The 14,155-nt window shown below is 40.8% G+C and overlaps 1 protein-coding gene across 5 annotated transcripts in view; it reads left to right on the forward strand.

Moving 5' to 3' along the window:
* The window catches only part of EVC (EvC ciliary complex subunit 1), an 80,676-nt gene extending 70,403 nt beyond the window's left edge, over nt 1-10,273 (forward strand). For 3 of the 5 annotated variants that reach the window (XM_048848899.2, XM_048848903.2, XM_048848900.2), the window contains 6 exons: nt 1,353-1,559; nt 2,369-2,513; nt 4,929-5,037; nt 6,668-6,794; nt 7,389-7,482; nt 9,136-10,273. In XM_048848899.2, coding sequence (XP_048704856.2) covers nt 1,353-1,559; nt 2,369-2,513; nt 4,929-5,037; nt 6,668-6,794; nt 7,389-7,482; nt 9,136-9,212 — 759 coding nt within the window. In that variant the 3' untranslated portion in view covers nt 9,213-10,273. The other 2 variants (XM_048848901.2, XM_048848902.2) reach the window with 2 other exon arrangements.
* Nucleotides 10,274-14,155: the final 3,882 nt, after the last annotated feature.

Genomic DNA, 14,155 nt, shown 5'->3' on the forward strand with positions numbered 1-14,155 from the left:
TGGTTCAGTTCCCTGTTCTGCCAATTCAGAGTGGGTTGGTTTCCTCTCTCCCCACTTTCAGAAATTCCAGCCTGGACCCGAGAAACTTCCTGATGAAATTTTCATTGAAACCATCACATTTGCACAAAACTTTTCAGTTTTGGCAAAACAGTTTTCAATGGAAAAGTTTTGCTGAAAATTTTTCAACCAGCTCTAGTCAGTATCATTATCCCCATTTTACAGGTGGAAAATCTGAGGCACAGAAGTGAAGTGACTTGCCCAAGGTCACTCAGCAGTGAACTATGCCATGTTATGTGTTAGCTTTCTGTATGCTCACAGATGGGTAGCACATAGAATTTGCTTCAAAAATGTGATATCTTTTCAGTGCTTCCCATTTCGGGGGGGACTTCTTGAGATCCAGCAAATCCCTAGATTGCTGCGTGCAAGCAGCACCTGACCAGCTTCTGCCATCGCTAATAGGTATCAATTAAGTAAATAATATTTATAGCAGACCAAGTCAAGGGATATAGAAATAATTGCAATGCCTGGAACATGTTCCTTTGTAGAAAGTCTTTTTACCTTACTTATTCTCTCTGTCTTTTACTGAATTTATGTTTAAAATGTGCCTCATTTTCCCCTTCTCTCCTCCTATACCCTCTGCTAGAGAAAACAGGTGTTTTGAATTACTGTTATCTTCTAAGACCTTACAATATACTACCCTCATCACCCTCTTATCTGAGTGCCTGAGCATAGTTGTTACTTAGTGTCTTGCACTGCAAAGGATCCCAAAGTAGTTTTCCTACTTTCCATATAAAAATTGTTTCATTCAAAATGCAGCTGCCTCTGGGATGAAACAAATCATCCATTTAACAGTGCCTAGCAAAACTGAACAAAAGTTTAGGACAAAATAGAAAAAAAAATACAAAACAATTGAAACCGTGGTAAGCAATTGTAGTTACCCAGATTGGAATAAAGCCAGGTCATTGAGGTTAGCACACTAGCTGTTGAAAGCTTAGCTACCAGAAGTAGTCAAGACCTCAATTTCAAATCTCATCTGAAAGAGGACACCTTCGGCAGCACACTACCCCCCAATAGTACACATGATGAACATTCTAAATACACAACCACTCACCCATCTCTGGAGGGAGCCAGAAATAGGTACATTTAGATGTAGTCAAAAGACAGCCTTGTTGCAGGGGTGAAGGGAATTTCCTTTAAAAACCACATATACAATAAGGTCAACTTCGATATAGCTATTAAGATCAATGGACTTATCCCAAGGATGTCTTTGTCTTCTAAAGAATCAAGAGTCTAATGTCCTGTTATTTGGCATTAAAGGTATGTAGCTCTCATAGCTTTTATGTGATTACTAGGAATCTCACATTCTGGAAGAAGAGGAGAAGCTGGAGGAGGAAACTCAACAAACACGTTTGGAATTTCATCAGCAGTTAGTTGCAGAAATTCAAGAAGCTCTTCAGCTTGTACAGCAGCACATGGAACAAGTGACTGGGCAGGCCTTGCTCCAGCATGCCCGGCAAGAAGCTGCTAATCAAAGCTCCGAGGACGGAGAGGACTTCAAGGTATTTGATCAGCCTTTTTAGGAAATGGGAAATACTTTGTTCGATAAAATGGAGGGACACTAGAGTAATTTATTATCCAGCATAAGAAAGCATCACAAGCGGAAGAACTACAACCTGTTATATGATCTTACAAATGCTGTATAGAGACGCAGAGCTCTTCTGCTGACTCATCCTGGCAGCCAGACCAGGTCTTAGGCCCAATTCAGAAGTAGAAGAGAGTTGAGAGCTCTCTCCAAGACAGCTTTAGTATGGTTAGGAGCATATTGGGACCATTTACTACCCAACACTGCCCATTTACAAGGAGTTTAAAGTTAATAAATACTATGAATTAAACAGAATGATTGCCAAGTCAGTCAAGATGAAAATTGGTTGATCCATATTAAAGTATATAGCAAGATTGACAGAGATAAGAGGAGAAGCTGCTTAATTTACTGTACGGTGAAAAATGGGAGAGCTGTGTGTGCATTGTAGCTCAATAGCAGTCTAGTGTGGAATGGGTTATGGAGACTGAACCCCTCCTTCATAGAAGGGGTCCCCTCCAGATGCAGATTGAAGCATATTAGTAGGGAAGTTTGCACTGTCACTATTCATATTGTACTGTTCTGTGGATAAACAGAGGGCTCTATTTTCCAGACCATCAATCTGGCACATTTCACAAGTACTAAATTCACAGACATGCACTTGCACACATACACACTCACACTTAGAAAATGAAGTTTCTGCAAGTCTTCTATTTTTGCTTCTGACGCAGACAGACAGTTTAGTTCTTCCCTTAATAAATTCATAGCTACTTGTACTGTGTATTGCAGGAGAGACTGATAGAAGCAACTGTAGAGAGTGTATATGTGACCAGCAATGGTGTCAATAGACTGGTGCAAAGCTACTACCAGCAAATAGAAAAAATCATGGACGGGCATGAAGACAGAAAACTTCAACAACTGAAATCCCTTCAGGGTATGAAGAATAGCAGTAATTATGGGGTGTTAAGCTTTACTGTTGACAAATGCCATTAGCGTGTATGCAGTATGTGACAGGCCCCCTTCTTTGCTACCTGGTAAACCTCACTGCCTGGCCAGTTCAGGTGGTTCTGCAGTCACAAATGTATATCTTTTGCCAAGGTGTGCCTTCTTACATAAGAAAACTATGCAACATTGGTTTGTGGCAAGGACCAGCTTCCCCTGCAGCCCACCCCCACCTGAGCTTCCTTCTCAGTCACCTTTGCTTCCTGTTTCCTCTCCTTATATTCTCCCTCCCCACCCCCCAATTACCTTGTTAACCCAGGTGATTGCCACCCAGGTGATCACAATCCCCTACCAGAAAGTATCTAATTGCCCTCAGCTGGGCCTGCCCTCAGCTAGGCTGCAGCATTGTCAGTGATCAGGGTGCTGCTCTTAGCACCCTGTCACAGCATATAAAGATATCTTTAAACATTACAGAATGTAACAGTACATCACAAAGTAAATTGAATTTGTAGATCTGCTTGCACCTTCAAAAACAATACAAAGTGCTGGAAGTATAATAATGATAGGCTTTGGTTTCCAAAATGTTACCAGTTCACCGAACTAAGACCGTGGCTATACCAGACAATGACCACCACCTCCCATTCAGTTTTCTGTGCTGAAGCATGCGATATAAGGGGTAGGAACTCCAATGCATTTTAGAGCCTGCATTGTTGAACAGGAGCCATGCAGTAAAGGGTCCCGGTATGTGTCATCCAGGGTCTGATCCTGAAAGATGCTGAGCGAGTGTCCTCAACTCTTGAAGGCTTTGGCCCTGATTCAGTAGTGCATCCCTAGTCAGCTCTGAACTTAAAAACCTGCTTAAATCCCAGTGTCTTTGATGGGTCTAAGCAGCTGGCTACAGTTAAGCATGTGCCGAAGTATTTTCCTAATAGGGATGTATTTAAACATATGTCTAAACGGTTTGCTTAAGCAGGGCTTTGAATATCACTCATGACTGAGTGACAAAATATGGAGTGAGAGTTATGGCAGTTACTCATTTTGTTGTCTGTTTGGGTAATATTAATGGTTCAGCACATGAGTATTACTGCTTACAAGCTGTGTGAGATTTAAATTTATAAGCAGCTGCTAAGAATGTGGTTTTGCTCTTTGATTGAAGATGCAGTTAGGGGGAAAAATACTGTCATTGCACTACTTGAGTATAAACCTACTAGCATGATAGAGCAGAAATTTATTTATGTTGGTAATAAAAACAGGAGTGTATCAGGCCCTCGATAATACTGTCTAGACCTGTGTGGCCCAAGACACACCCAGTGAAGAATCACAAATCAAACAAAAAGCAATCATGAATTACTAGAGTGAAAGAATAGTGAAGACCCATGTGCTTTTACTGCTATCCATCTTAGGTTTCTAATAGCTATGAACCACTTCTTCTCTTTTGTGATTCTTGTTTTTATTACGTTAGGAGACAGAGTTCTATAGCACTTTCATCTATCTTTTAACTCTTGCCACCGGTCATTAACCATAACCTGTCTGAGAAACTTCAAATTAGTGCCTTTTCTTCAGATGCTGCCCTGTGACAGCTGCTTCTTGCTCCTTGCCTCTTGTTTTGCTTTCTCCTTATCTTACTGTCTACTCTAGGTCCAACTGTGCCTGACGTACTGCTTGGAAACAGCTGCCATCTCATCCACTTGGAAGTCTGCCATACTATTTTCAGGAGAGGATTGGGCTTGTGCTTGCATCAAGTGCTCCCCTGTGCTTAGGAAAACAAGGAGCCTGCAGCAGCGGTTAGCATAAGCGGTGCCTGTGCTCTTCATTAAAGCATAAGACTAATAAAACTAAACAAGTTTAGAAACCGGGGACTACATCCATTCCTTGTTTTTGACTTTAGTGTAGTTAAACCCAGAATGGATTAGGCCCTTGAGATTAGCCGGGCTTGTTCTTGCCTTCTTCATCGCCCCCTCAAAAAGAAATCAAAATGGGTATGCCTTGAAAACTTCACAACCTAGTTGTTAGTATGAAGGACTTGTGGCTAGCAGAAGTCTAGATTGTAACCTGAGCTGAGTTCTATGACCTGTCACTTGAATTTCTTGTACATTTCTTTTCAGTCTACTGGAAAAAGTGCATAAAAATAATAATTGCCTGAAAATTACCACCTGCATCTGAGCCTGTCTGAAAAAGTGACTTACAAAAAGACTGACCAATTTTTCAACAAATTACAGTAGCATAAGTATACACACCAGGTGTATGTAAGATGTACTTTACACATTAAAACAGCACTAACTTTGGAAAGACTGGCATTGTATTGAATTGTGCTGATAAGAAAATTAATATATTGTCACAACTCAAAGTAAAAATGTCACAAGATTTGTTATTTTGAGCAAAAGATTTTACAGAAATGTTATTTTAGCAGAAAGAACTGAAAGTAACAGACTCAGAAAAAAAGAAGAAAATGAACAAACATTGAAAGAAAAAGTGAATCAAAGCACCCTGAACAGGTCATCAGCAGTCCATCAAAGGTGAGAGCAGGCGGGAATATTACTTATTCTTGATATTTAAATCATGAGTTGTTTCAGTTTTGTGAACTGAGCTGTGATTAAATAACTTCCAACAACAGACCACAAAAACTTGTTCTTGACATTTGTTTGTGTTTTGCCTTTAAAGAAAAAGGAAAGTGTATTCTCAATTTGTGTGTATCTGAGCTCAGAGAATTGCTCTGTCACAATTAAACATTTTGATGTTCATTAATCACAATACATAAAGTAACACATAAGGCACTTGCTATCAGAACAGTTTTTTGTAAAAAAAAAAAATTTAAACCATTTACTAAACTTTTAAAAGTTCTTTGGAGTAAATATGAGATTGAGACTTTCAGATACATCATATTCTGTCTAATCTGGTTAAAACAATGAAATCAACCTTAGTACAAGCAGAAGTACATAGTGATGGAGAATGAAGTTTTTGGTTAATCCAAAGTAGTATTTTAGAAATTAATCAATCAACACTTGCACCACACTTGTCATTGTGATTTCTTCTAAGGCCAAATCCTGGTTCTAAGGAAATCAGTGGGGAAGCTCCTATTCATACAAATGGAAAGACTCCCATTGATTTCACCAGTAGCGGGTTTAGGGCCTCAATTCAGTTGTTTCATTCCATGCTCAAAGAGCAATTAGAAAAAGCCAACATTCTATAAGCATTCAACATTAAAATGGGCCTTGATCATTTAATTTGGTGGTGTACAGGTGGCGTTCATATTTGAGAATGCTCTAGGACAGCGTTTCTCAGCCTTTTTGTGCTGGCGACCCCCTTTGGACTTAAAAAAAAAAAAAAAAAACCAATCATGACCCCTCCCTCCCCCCTTACTAAAGCTTGAAAAGGTAGGGGCTGAAGTGGCCTGATCCCTGCTACCTGGGGCAGAAGCTGCCCCTGCCCCACCTAAACCTGTCCCGCAACCCCCAGGTTGAGAAACACTGCTCTAGGAGATCAAAGGCACTAATAGTTCTCAGGAATCTTGTGGGTGATTAATAGTGCTAATAACTGATCAGAGGAAAGAAGTATTTCAGATTCAGCAGAGTTACAGACATTCAGGTTCTACTGTACTAATATTAATCTTTGGCTAGCAAAACAAGCCAAGCAAAGAATACATTTGCTAATACAAGTTTGGCTCAGTCTCAACTAAGCTGTGTAATGCCAAGAGTGAAATTCCTAATTCTTTTCTCTTCTAGCTGTGCTTCCACAAGTAACTTCTCTTGGCACGTGGAGGATACAGGGAAAGACAAAAGAGCTGATTTGAAAATACCATGCAGAATATAACATTGTTTTTTAGGTCAGCCTCTAACCTTAGAACATTACAAAAGAGGGCCTAAATCTTACCAAAAGACTATCCAAAGCAACATATGCCCCTGCAGTTTGGAGGAAGAGCAAACCTACCAAAAAAGAAAAAAAAATCATATTGCATTTAGTGACTATGGAAGCTGTTAAAATTAATTGCTTTGGCAAAATTAATGGTCTTTTTATGGCTGCAAGGGGTGATTTCATTAGTCAGAGTTTCTCACTCTGTAAGAAACTTTCTAAATAGCACAAAAATAGATCTATTCCCTAGGTTAAACTCACTAAACCCTCTTGAACTAGCCTGCTTTCCTTCACCAGGATGTTGTTACAACAACAAAAATTCTTGGCTCAGTTTGATGTGCAGCAGCAGGTTCGTCTGGACTCCTTAAAACAGAAGATACTGGTATTGCATCATCTAGAAACACAGCTTGAAAATCAGCTAAAGGTAAATCAAGGTAAAACAAGTTGCAGGTATAGCTAGCTGAGGACCTGCTCCTGCTTCTGTTGAAGTCAGTGGCAAAACTTCTGAGGGGCTCTGAGGGCTTTTTCCAAAGCCCATTGAAGTCAACAGAGAAATGCCCCATTGACTTTAGTGGACTGTGGATCAGGCTCTCTAAGTTTGCAGAAGCCTTTTCAAGAGCAGACCAAATAACGTGTTAAGTCCAATCCTCCTAAAGGGTATTCCATTAGCACAGAGTACAACATTTGATGAGTAGTTTTTATTTTAATGTGCATTTTTCTCACCTCAAGTTCCCTCTGGAGCCAGTTGTGAGCATGCCCACCCTATCATAGAGAGAACATTTTTGTCATCTCCACATCACTTTCTCTTTGCTGAGCAAAAGCAGAGGACATAGCCTTCTTATTACTACTACTAGTACATACTTCGGTTCACAGATGTGACCCTGGTGACTGCCTTGCTCTTCACACTTCCAAACCCACCTATGAGTAGGCTAGGATGGCCTGGAATCAAACTGTTTGAACTTTGTTAGCATTCTTCTCTTTTTATAAAGTATCATAATAAGTCTTCCTTTGTGTTCAGCAAGCAGAACAGGATTTCATCACTGAGCTGGCTGCGCTGGCCCGAGTTCCCCTCACAGTGCGCAAGCAGCCTTTAAATAGGAGCATTCAATCAGGTTAGTGTTGAGATGCTTGCTTGTCTGGGGTTTTTTGTTTTTGTTTTTTTTAAAGCTTCATGCATGGCAAGGGATTTGCAAATTATACACACACCCTCTTTTCTTATAAAATTAGCTCTGAAAACAGGCAATATGTTCAGCCAATTTAGATTCCAATCCAGGCTGATATAGGGCCTCAGATTTACGGGCCAGCACTTTTACCCATTTACCTTCCCCAGATCAGTGTATACTCAGTGGGAAAATAGAGAGAGAGGTATTCAAAAAATAAATGCTCTTGGGGACCCCTCTGTTTAAATGGGTTGAACTATTTATCTAACAGAGGACTCTCCTAAGCTCTTTCAAGCCCAAGACATTAGTTTGCTGGCTATCCTCCTGCCTGACCACACTAGGAAGGATATTCTGAAAGGCACAAATGGCAGCGAGGCACCCATCTCGCACTGAAAATCAATGGGAGTTGAGGACATAACTGCCATTAGTACCTTTGAAAACCTCCCCCTGAGTAGGAAAGGCTTCCAAGTTATCTGCCACTCCTAGCTGAGAGTGGTGGACTTTCCTGCTGGGTTACATCTGGTAAAAGATAGATATAGGCACCAAATAAAAAGATTCAGCTCTGAACATGCATCAGGGAAAAGAGAGAAACTCTGCTAAGTAGAGCTGCTTCATGAAAGTTACCATATCATTTTACACATTTGTGTGAGTCTTACCAGAGATATATCCAGCAGCTTAAGGCCTTAGCTAGCTTAATTCTTCAAACCAGAATAACTTTGACACCTTCGGCATCCTCTTCAGAAACACCTGACCATAAAGAAGGACTCCATTCACAGATTAAAGTTATTTGTAATCAAACAAGCATCAGAACTGAATCACCCAGGTTTCTCTCTCTGGATGGGGAGGAAGGAATAATCCTCCTTCATTCCCCACCAGCAGCCTAAAAAAGTAAACTCCTATGAATAAGTACAATCATAGGGGCTTTGCATACTTACAGGAATTAACTGCAGCCTTAATTAATTCACTGTTTAAACTGACATGGACAAATTTGTTAAAATGACATCTAGTTTTGTGCCTACCATCCATTGTGGAGCCAAAACTGCAGGTGCAGTTAAATGAGTGTGCAACCTCCAGGTTGAAAATCCAGGACCTAGTTGAATCCACTAATCAATTGCAGTAGTGAAATATTTAGGGTGAGGTTTCAGTTAGGACCACAAGTTCAATTAAGAGTCAATGGCACGAATACTCCTAATTAACTCATTTAGGCACTTTTGAACCCACCCTACCTCATCCCCATGCTGTCATCCTCCCCGCAACCATTGCTTGTCCCTGTGGGTCCTTAACTATGAATGCAAAACTAGAGGCACGGTTGAGACCACACAAAAAATATGGATCATTAACATCAAAAGTTTGTCTACACGTTTCCTTAAAATTACAAAGCAATGGCCTTATTCTTTTGGTTGTAGCTCACAGCAATCTCCATTAGTTTGCTAATGCACTTATCTGCTTAAAAATTACCTAATTCTGGCATAATGTCTTAAAGCACATTCTAAAACATGTCAGCCTTTGACAGGTGTGAAAAGAAAGACATGCTCACTGCATGGTAAATCATAATTGAAAGAAGTTACTGTGGTGATTTTAACCCACATTTCCATGCCTTTTCAGGAAAAAGCCAAAAATCAAAAAGGAAGAACTCCCATTCCTGGGGAAAAGAGGATTCTGGTGACTTCAATGAAAAATGACCAGATGCCCCAGGAACAGACTTCTGTATCAGTCAGAAGCTAAAATGGATGCCTACTGAAAAGCATGTTTATAATAACTGATAAAAAATCTGTTTCTTAAGAAAGTACATTGATCTGATTGAAAAAATACAGTATCTACATTCTTTCCTCTTCTGACCAATATTCTTGTTAAAGCATGAACATACTCTTCCCATCATCCTTTTTAAATGCAGGAAGAGCTTCTAAATTACCATGCTCACTGCATGGTAAATCATAATTGAAAGAAGTTACTGTGGTGATTTTAACCCACATTTTAACCCACTAGTCTGTTTTTTTAAATTTTCACTTTAATTTTAGATAGCAATAAGAAATTGTACGTTTCTGTCCAAGCTTGGTATTTCTTACACATGGGGATAGAGTCACAGCTGGTGTAATTCAACCTAGGTCTATTGAAGTCAGTGGAACTACGATGATTTACAACAGACAAAATCTGGCCACTAGTATCTAAATAGCCACTGCTTCTGTTTCCTGGACAAAAGCAGGTGCTGATTGTTGGCTTCTGGAGGAGCAGAGCTGACAGCTTTTGCTATCAACATAATCACTGTTTGAAACATCTCCTAGGGTGCTAACTAGACAAGGAGAAAGAGGCTCAAAGCTGAAGTATGCCAGCTGATTATTGGGAGGACAGCTCAAATTGGTTCACTGGTTGCTGGGGCTTGATGCATTGAACAGATCCTTCTGACAGGCACTACAAATATATCCAGCAGATATATCTTGCTTTTCAAGAACCCTATAGAGCCTTTAAGAAGAGTATTTATCCCCTGAGTGACCTTGGGCTTGGATTGCTTTTAGAAGATGGCTCTTGTCCCTGATAGCATGATTACCATGCTTTCTTGCACCCCGCTTTCCTTCAGCAAACAGAAGACATTTGTAACAGGGGGAAAGAGCACTGGGCAGATCAGTGTATATTTATCTTGTATGTTTTGGCAGGCCTAAGTCAGTTGCAGCCAGAAAGTGAAAGCCTAATATTACAATGAAACAAACTCCCTTCTGTTATTAAAATGGAGAATTTTGGTCTGAAATTTTATTTTGTTGGGTTTGTTTTGTTTTCTAATCAGAAACAAATTGCAGAGGCAGCATGAAACTGAAATTGATCGAGGGAAGAATTCAGAGATGCAGGAGAGGTGCAACATGTAGTGAAAAGAGTTCTCAGAATTGTCTGTCAGCCTGAATGTTCAGTCCTAAAGCATTTTTCTGGACAAACTGAACTACTGCAAATATTTACTGAGCAGGATCTTTGGGGAACAAATAAGGACCTCATTAAAAACTAAGAAGCCTTATTCCACAACTGTGAAGCAGTGTAAACACAACTCCACTACATGGAGATACAGCATGTGGCCATCTTCCTTAGGCTGATCATGAAACATTCCCATTTGGTTCTGTACAAAAGAACAGGAAGCCAGCTGTGTCCACCAGCTAGAGCTCTGAGAAAGGTTTCCTTTTTGTGAAAAGTAGCTGGATTTGCAGAAAGTCCCCAGCTCGCTGAAATCAAGAAAAAGAAAAGGGGGGACACCGCCTCCAAAAGGAGAGCTTATTAGAGCGGGGGGGATGGAGGGGAGGAAGAATATTCTGACCCTTTGACCAGCCAGGATCCAGGAATCAGAGTTCCAGATTGGCATAAAAACTTCGTATGGTAATGGGTCTCTCTTAGAAATCTGTGCCTTTAGGTTGAATAAAGATCTGAGTGTAGCCTCAAGCAAATTCAAGCCCATCGTGTTGGGCAGTGGTACAAAGGGGGCCTCTTTCTGGCAGGGTGGGGATGGGAAACGAAGCCTGTAGAGGATAGATGGTAGCTCTGAAAGGTCAAACTACAAAGTAAATAAAAATCATTTGTAAGTATTGACTGATAATAAGCAGTATTAGTTAACAGTAGACAGCCTTAAAAATGAGGAGTAAACATAGCAAGGCCTCATTGCAAAAGTACTGTCCACTGCAGCTCCCATTGAATTCTTCTGAAAAACCAGACAAACAGTTTCAAAAGAGAATGCAGAAGCAGTGCACATTCATGACCCCAGCTGAAGTCAGATACTCAGCACTTCTGAAAATCAGATGGAGACAACAATTGAAAACCTGACAAGTGTTTGAATATGAGATGCTAGATGAAAACTTAAATCTAGGGGAAACCTGTGACAAAGTGACTTGTTCCCATAGAAACTGAAGCAACTGACATGTGAAGCCCTGTTACTAGAGAGGGCTCTGTCTGAGCAAGAATAGTACACAGCATTCAAAGCAACAGGTATTTAAGCCCATGATTACCGAGGTGAGATGACTGTTCATTAGGGCAGCAGAGCCCAACCTCTCTCATTGTAAGAAACAGAGCGGACACTGATGACAAACGTTTCCTTTTACATTTTCCCCACCCCCCATCCTTTCCTTATCCTGGGGTACTGTATTTATTTAGCAGAACCTAAGGCTCTTATAAGCCCTTTCCACCTAGCATCTCAGGTCAGATGCATCTTGCTGAGCCATTAAACAGCAAGAAAAAAAAGAAGCAGTCTAAACCATCACTAAATCCCCCCTCCACAGCTCTTTTGGCCATAGTCCTTGTACAGGCCTTCTGGCATATTCTGCTGATCTCTCTCAGGTCTTTCCTAGCAAAGGCCAACAGGTTATATACTTCCTGATGTGTAAGGCTAATTAACAAGGGCCATCTCCCAAGTACTCCTAAATGTTTAACCCCGGCTGGTCCGGATACCACCCTGTAGTGTGTAGAGAGGGGTAGTACATTTTATTTCCAGGGACCAAATTATGGTGTGCTTTCACCATGGCTGGTTTCTCCCCCTGAACGCCAAAAGAGCCATCACAGTAGCCTTTTTAAAGGCTAGGCCAGTATAGAAGTGTTCAGAATGGATAACTGTAATTATAGTTACAGGGCCAGAGCCTCAGCCAGCGCCAAGTGGTGTGTCACTCCGTCAAAGTCAATGGAGCTATGCCACCGTCTGAGGATCTAGCACAATACTTAGGTAAAGAGTTGATGCAATGGCACAATGTGGAAGTTATTACTGTTAGACAAAAGTGTGCTACCATTATTGCACGTGGCATTTCGCCTTAGCTTCAATGTAAGCTCTTACCTTGAATGTCTGGGTTTTGATCAGTGCTTCCCACACAGAGCTGGTAGCATGCAGCCTGCAACCAGGTGGTAGCTATGCTCATTAAAATTACAATGGTGGCACACCAAGGGCTTATTGAGTTTAGATGTGGTGTGCTAATGCTTAACATTGTAGAATGGCTGTTTTAGAGTAACAGAATCAATAAAAGTCTAAAAGATATTTAAATGGACGTGAGGCATCTACCGTAAATACAGTAGAGTGGGATTTGATCTATTTTTTATTTTATTTTGAAACAGTGTTTTACATATTGCTGTTTTTCTATTTGCACCAAGATTTTGTAGAAATGTTATTCTTCATGGTTATTTCAGATTTGTATATTATTATTATGGAGCAGAAGCAAGATGTGGTATCTATTACATTTTTGCATTCCCTAGTCTTTAAGTCAGCTTTCAGTTTTCTTCATGCCTTTTTATTATAGTTCATTATCTTTCTTCTTTTTTAAAAAAAATTCATTCCAAGCAGCTAATTGTTGTTGGCTGCGTACAGTACCTAGATAATGTATTTAACTGTGTTTATATCATATGAAATGTGTATTTAGTTAATCAATTGTAAAGTTTTCCTTAAAAGCACTTTTTTTACCTACTTAAAATAGATTCATACTTTACGAATCACAACATGGCCCATCTGTGTAATAAAGTAGAATATAGTGTTTGCAGTTAATTTCTGAAAATGGAATAACCAGACCATGCACTTCATTAAATATGTTACATGCCACTGTAAATAGGTTAATCATTCTGTCAGTCAAGGTCAAAATAATGCATGGTCTTTCCAAATTGTACCTCTTACAGAGTTTTGCTCTGCTATTTCAATGGATTGCTGAGCTGCAACAGTCATATTAACCTACTGGCTATACATTTTACTCACCTATTTCTCAAGTGTTTTTAAATTGGTGGAACATATTTGCCCATATCTGAGCAGCGTGGCCCTGCTGACCCCCCTCAGCTATCAGAGCTATGCAGCTAGCAAGAATGCAGTTTTTAAGGTTCAAGTGGCACATATATTTTATACACTATTGTAAATTATACAGGAAAGATGCAGCATCCCATCACAATTAATATGTAGTTTAATCAATAAAACCTAGTCACGTTATAGCCATTGTGACTCATCCAGAAATTACTGAATTTTAATAAGAGAGACTGGAGATGACATTTTTTCTTCAGGAATGTGGAAATGTGCAAAAGACCTCAAAATCTAGCCAGCAGTGCCCCCTTATGGCAGCAAATATAGTTGTTCCTTCTGATAAAAAGTAGATCCAGATTCTCTGGTAGGGCCAAAGAGAGCAAATGTAGCTTCACATCACCTTTCATTCCCTGGCTTTTAGGGCTGGCCAGGGACTATGTCAGCTCCCGCCCCCCATAAGACAGAGAAGCTTCAGGGTTACTCTAACTCAGTGTTTCCCAAACTTGGGACGCCGCTTGTTCAGGGAAAGCCCCTGGCAGGCCAGGCCAGTTTGTTTACCTGCCATGTCCGCAGGTTCGGCCGATCGTGGCTCCCACTGGCCGCGGTTTGCCACTGCTAGCCAATGGGGGCTGTGGGAAGCGGCACGGGCCGAGGGACATACCGGCTGCTGCTTCCCGCAGCCCCCATTGGCCTGGAGCGGCAAACCGCGGTCAGTGGGAGCCACGATCGGCCGAACCTGCGGACGTGGCAGGTCAACAAATCGGTCCCGCCCGCCAGGGGCTTTCCCTGAACAAGCAGCGTCCCAAGTTTGGGAAACACTGCTCTAACTTAAGCCTGGCTTCCCCTGGCCACTCCAACAGCTGGAGCATAGAACCATCTCACCCATCCCCTCAC

This window comes from Caretta caretta, chromosome 4 (genome assembly GCF_965140235.1).
Source record: "Caretta caretta isolate rCarCar2 chromosome 4, rCarCar1.hap1, whole genome shotgun sequence".
NCBI classification, from domain to species: domain Eukaryota; kingdom Metazoa; phylum Chordata; order Testudines; family Cheloniidae; genus Caretta; species Caretta caretta.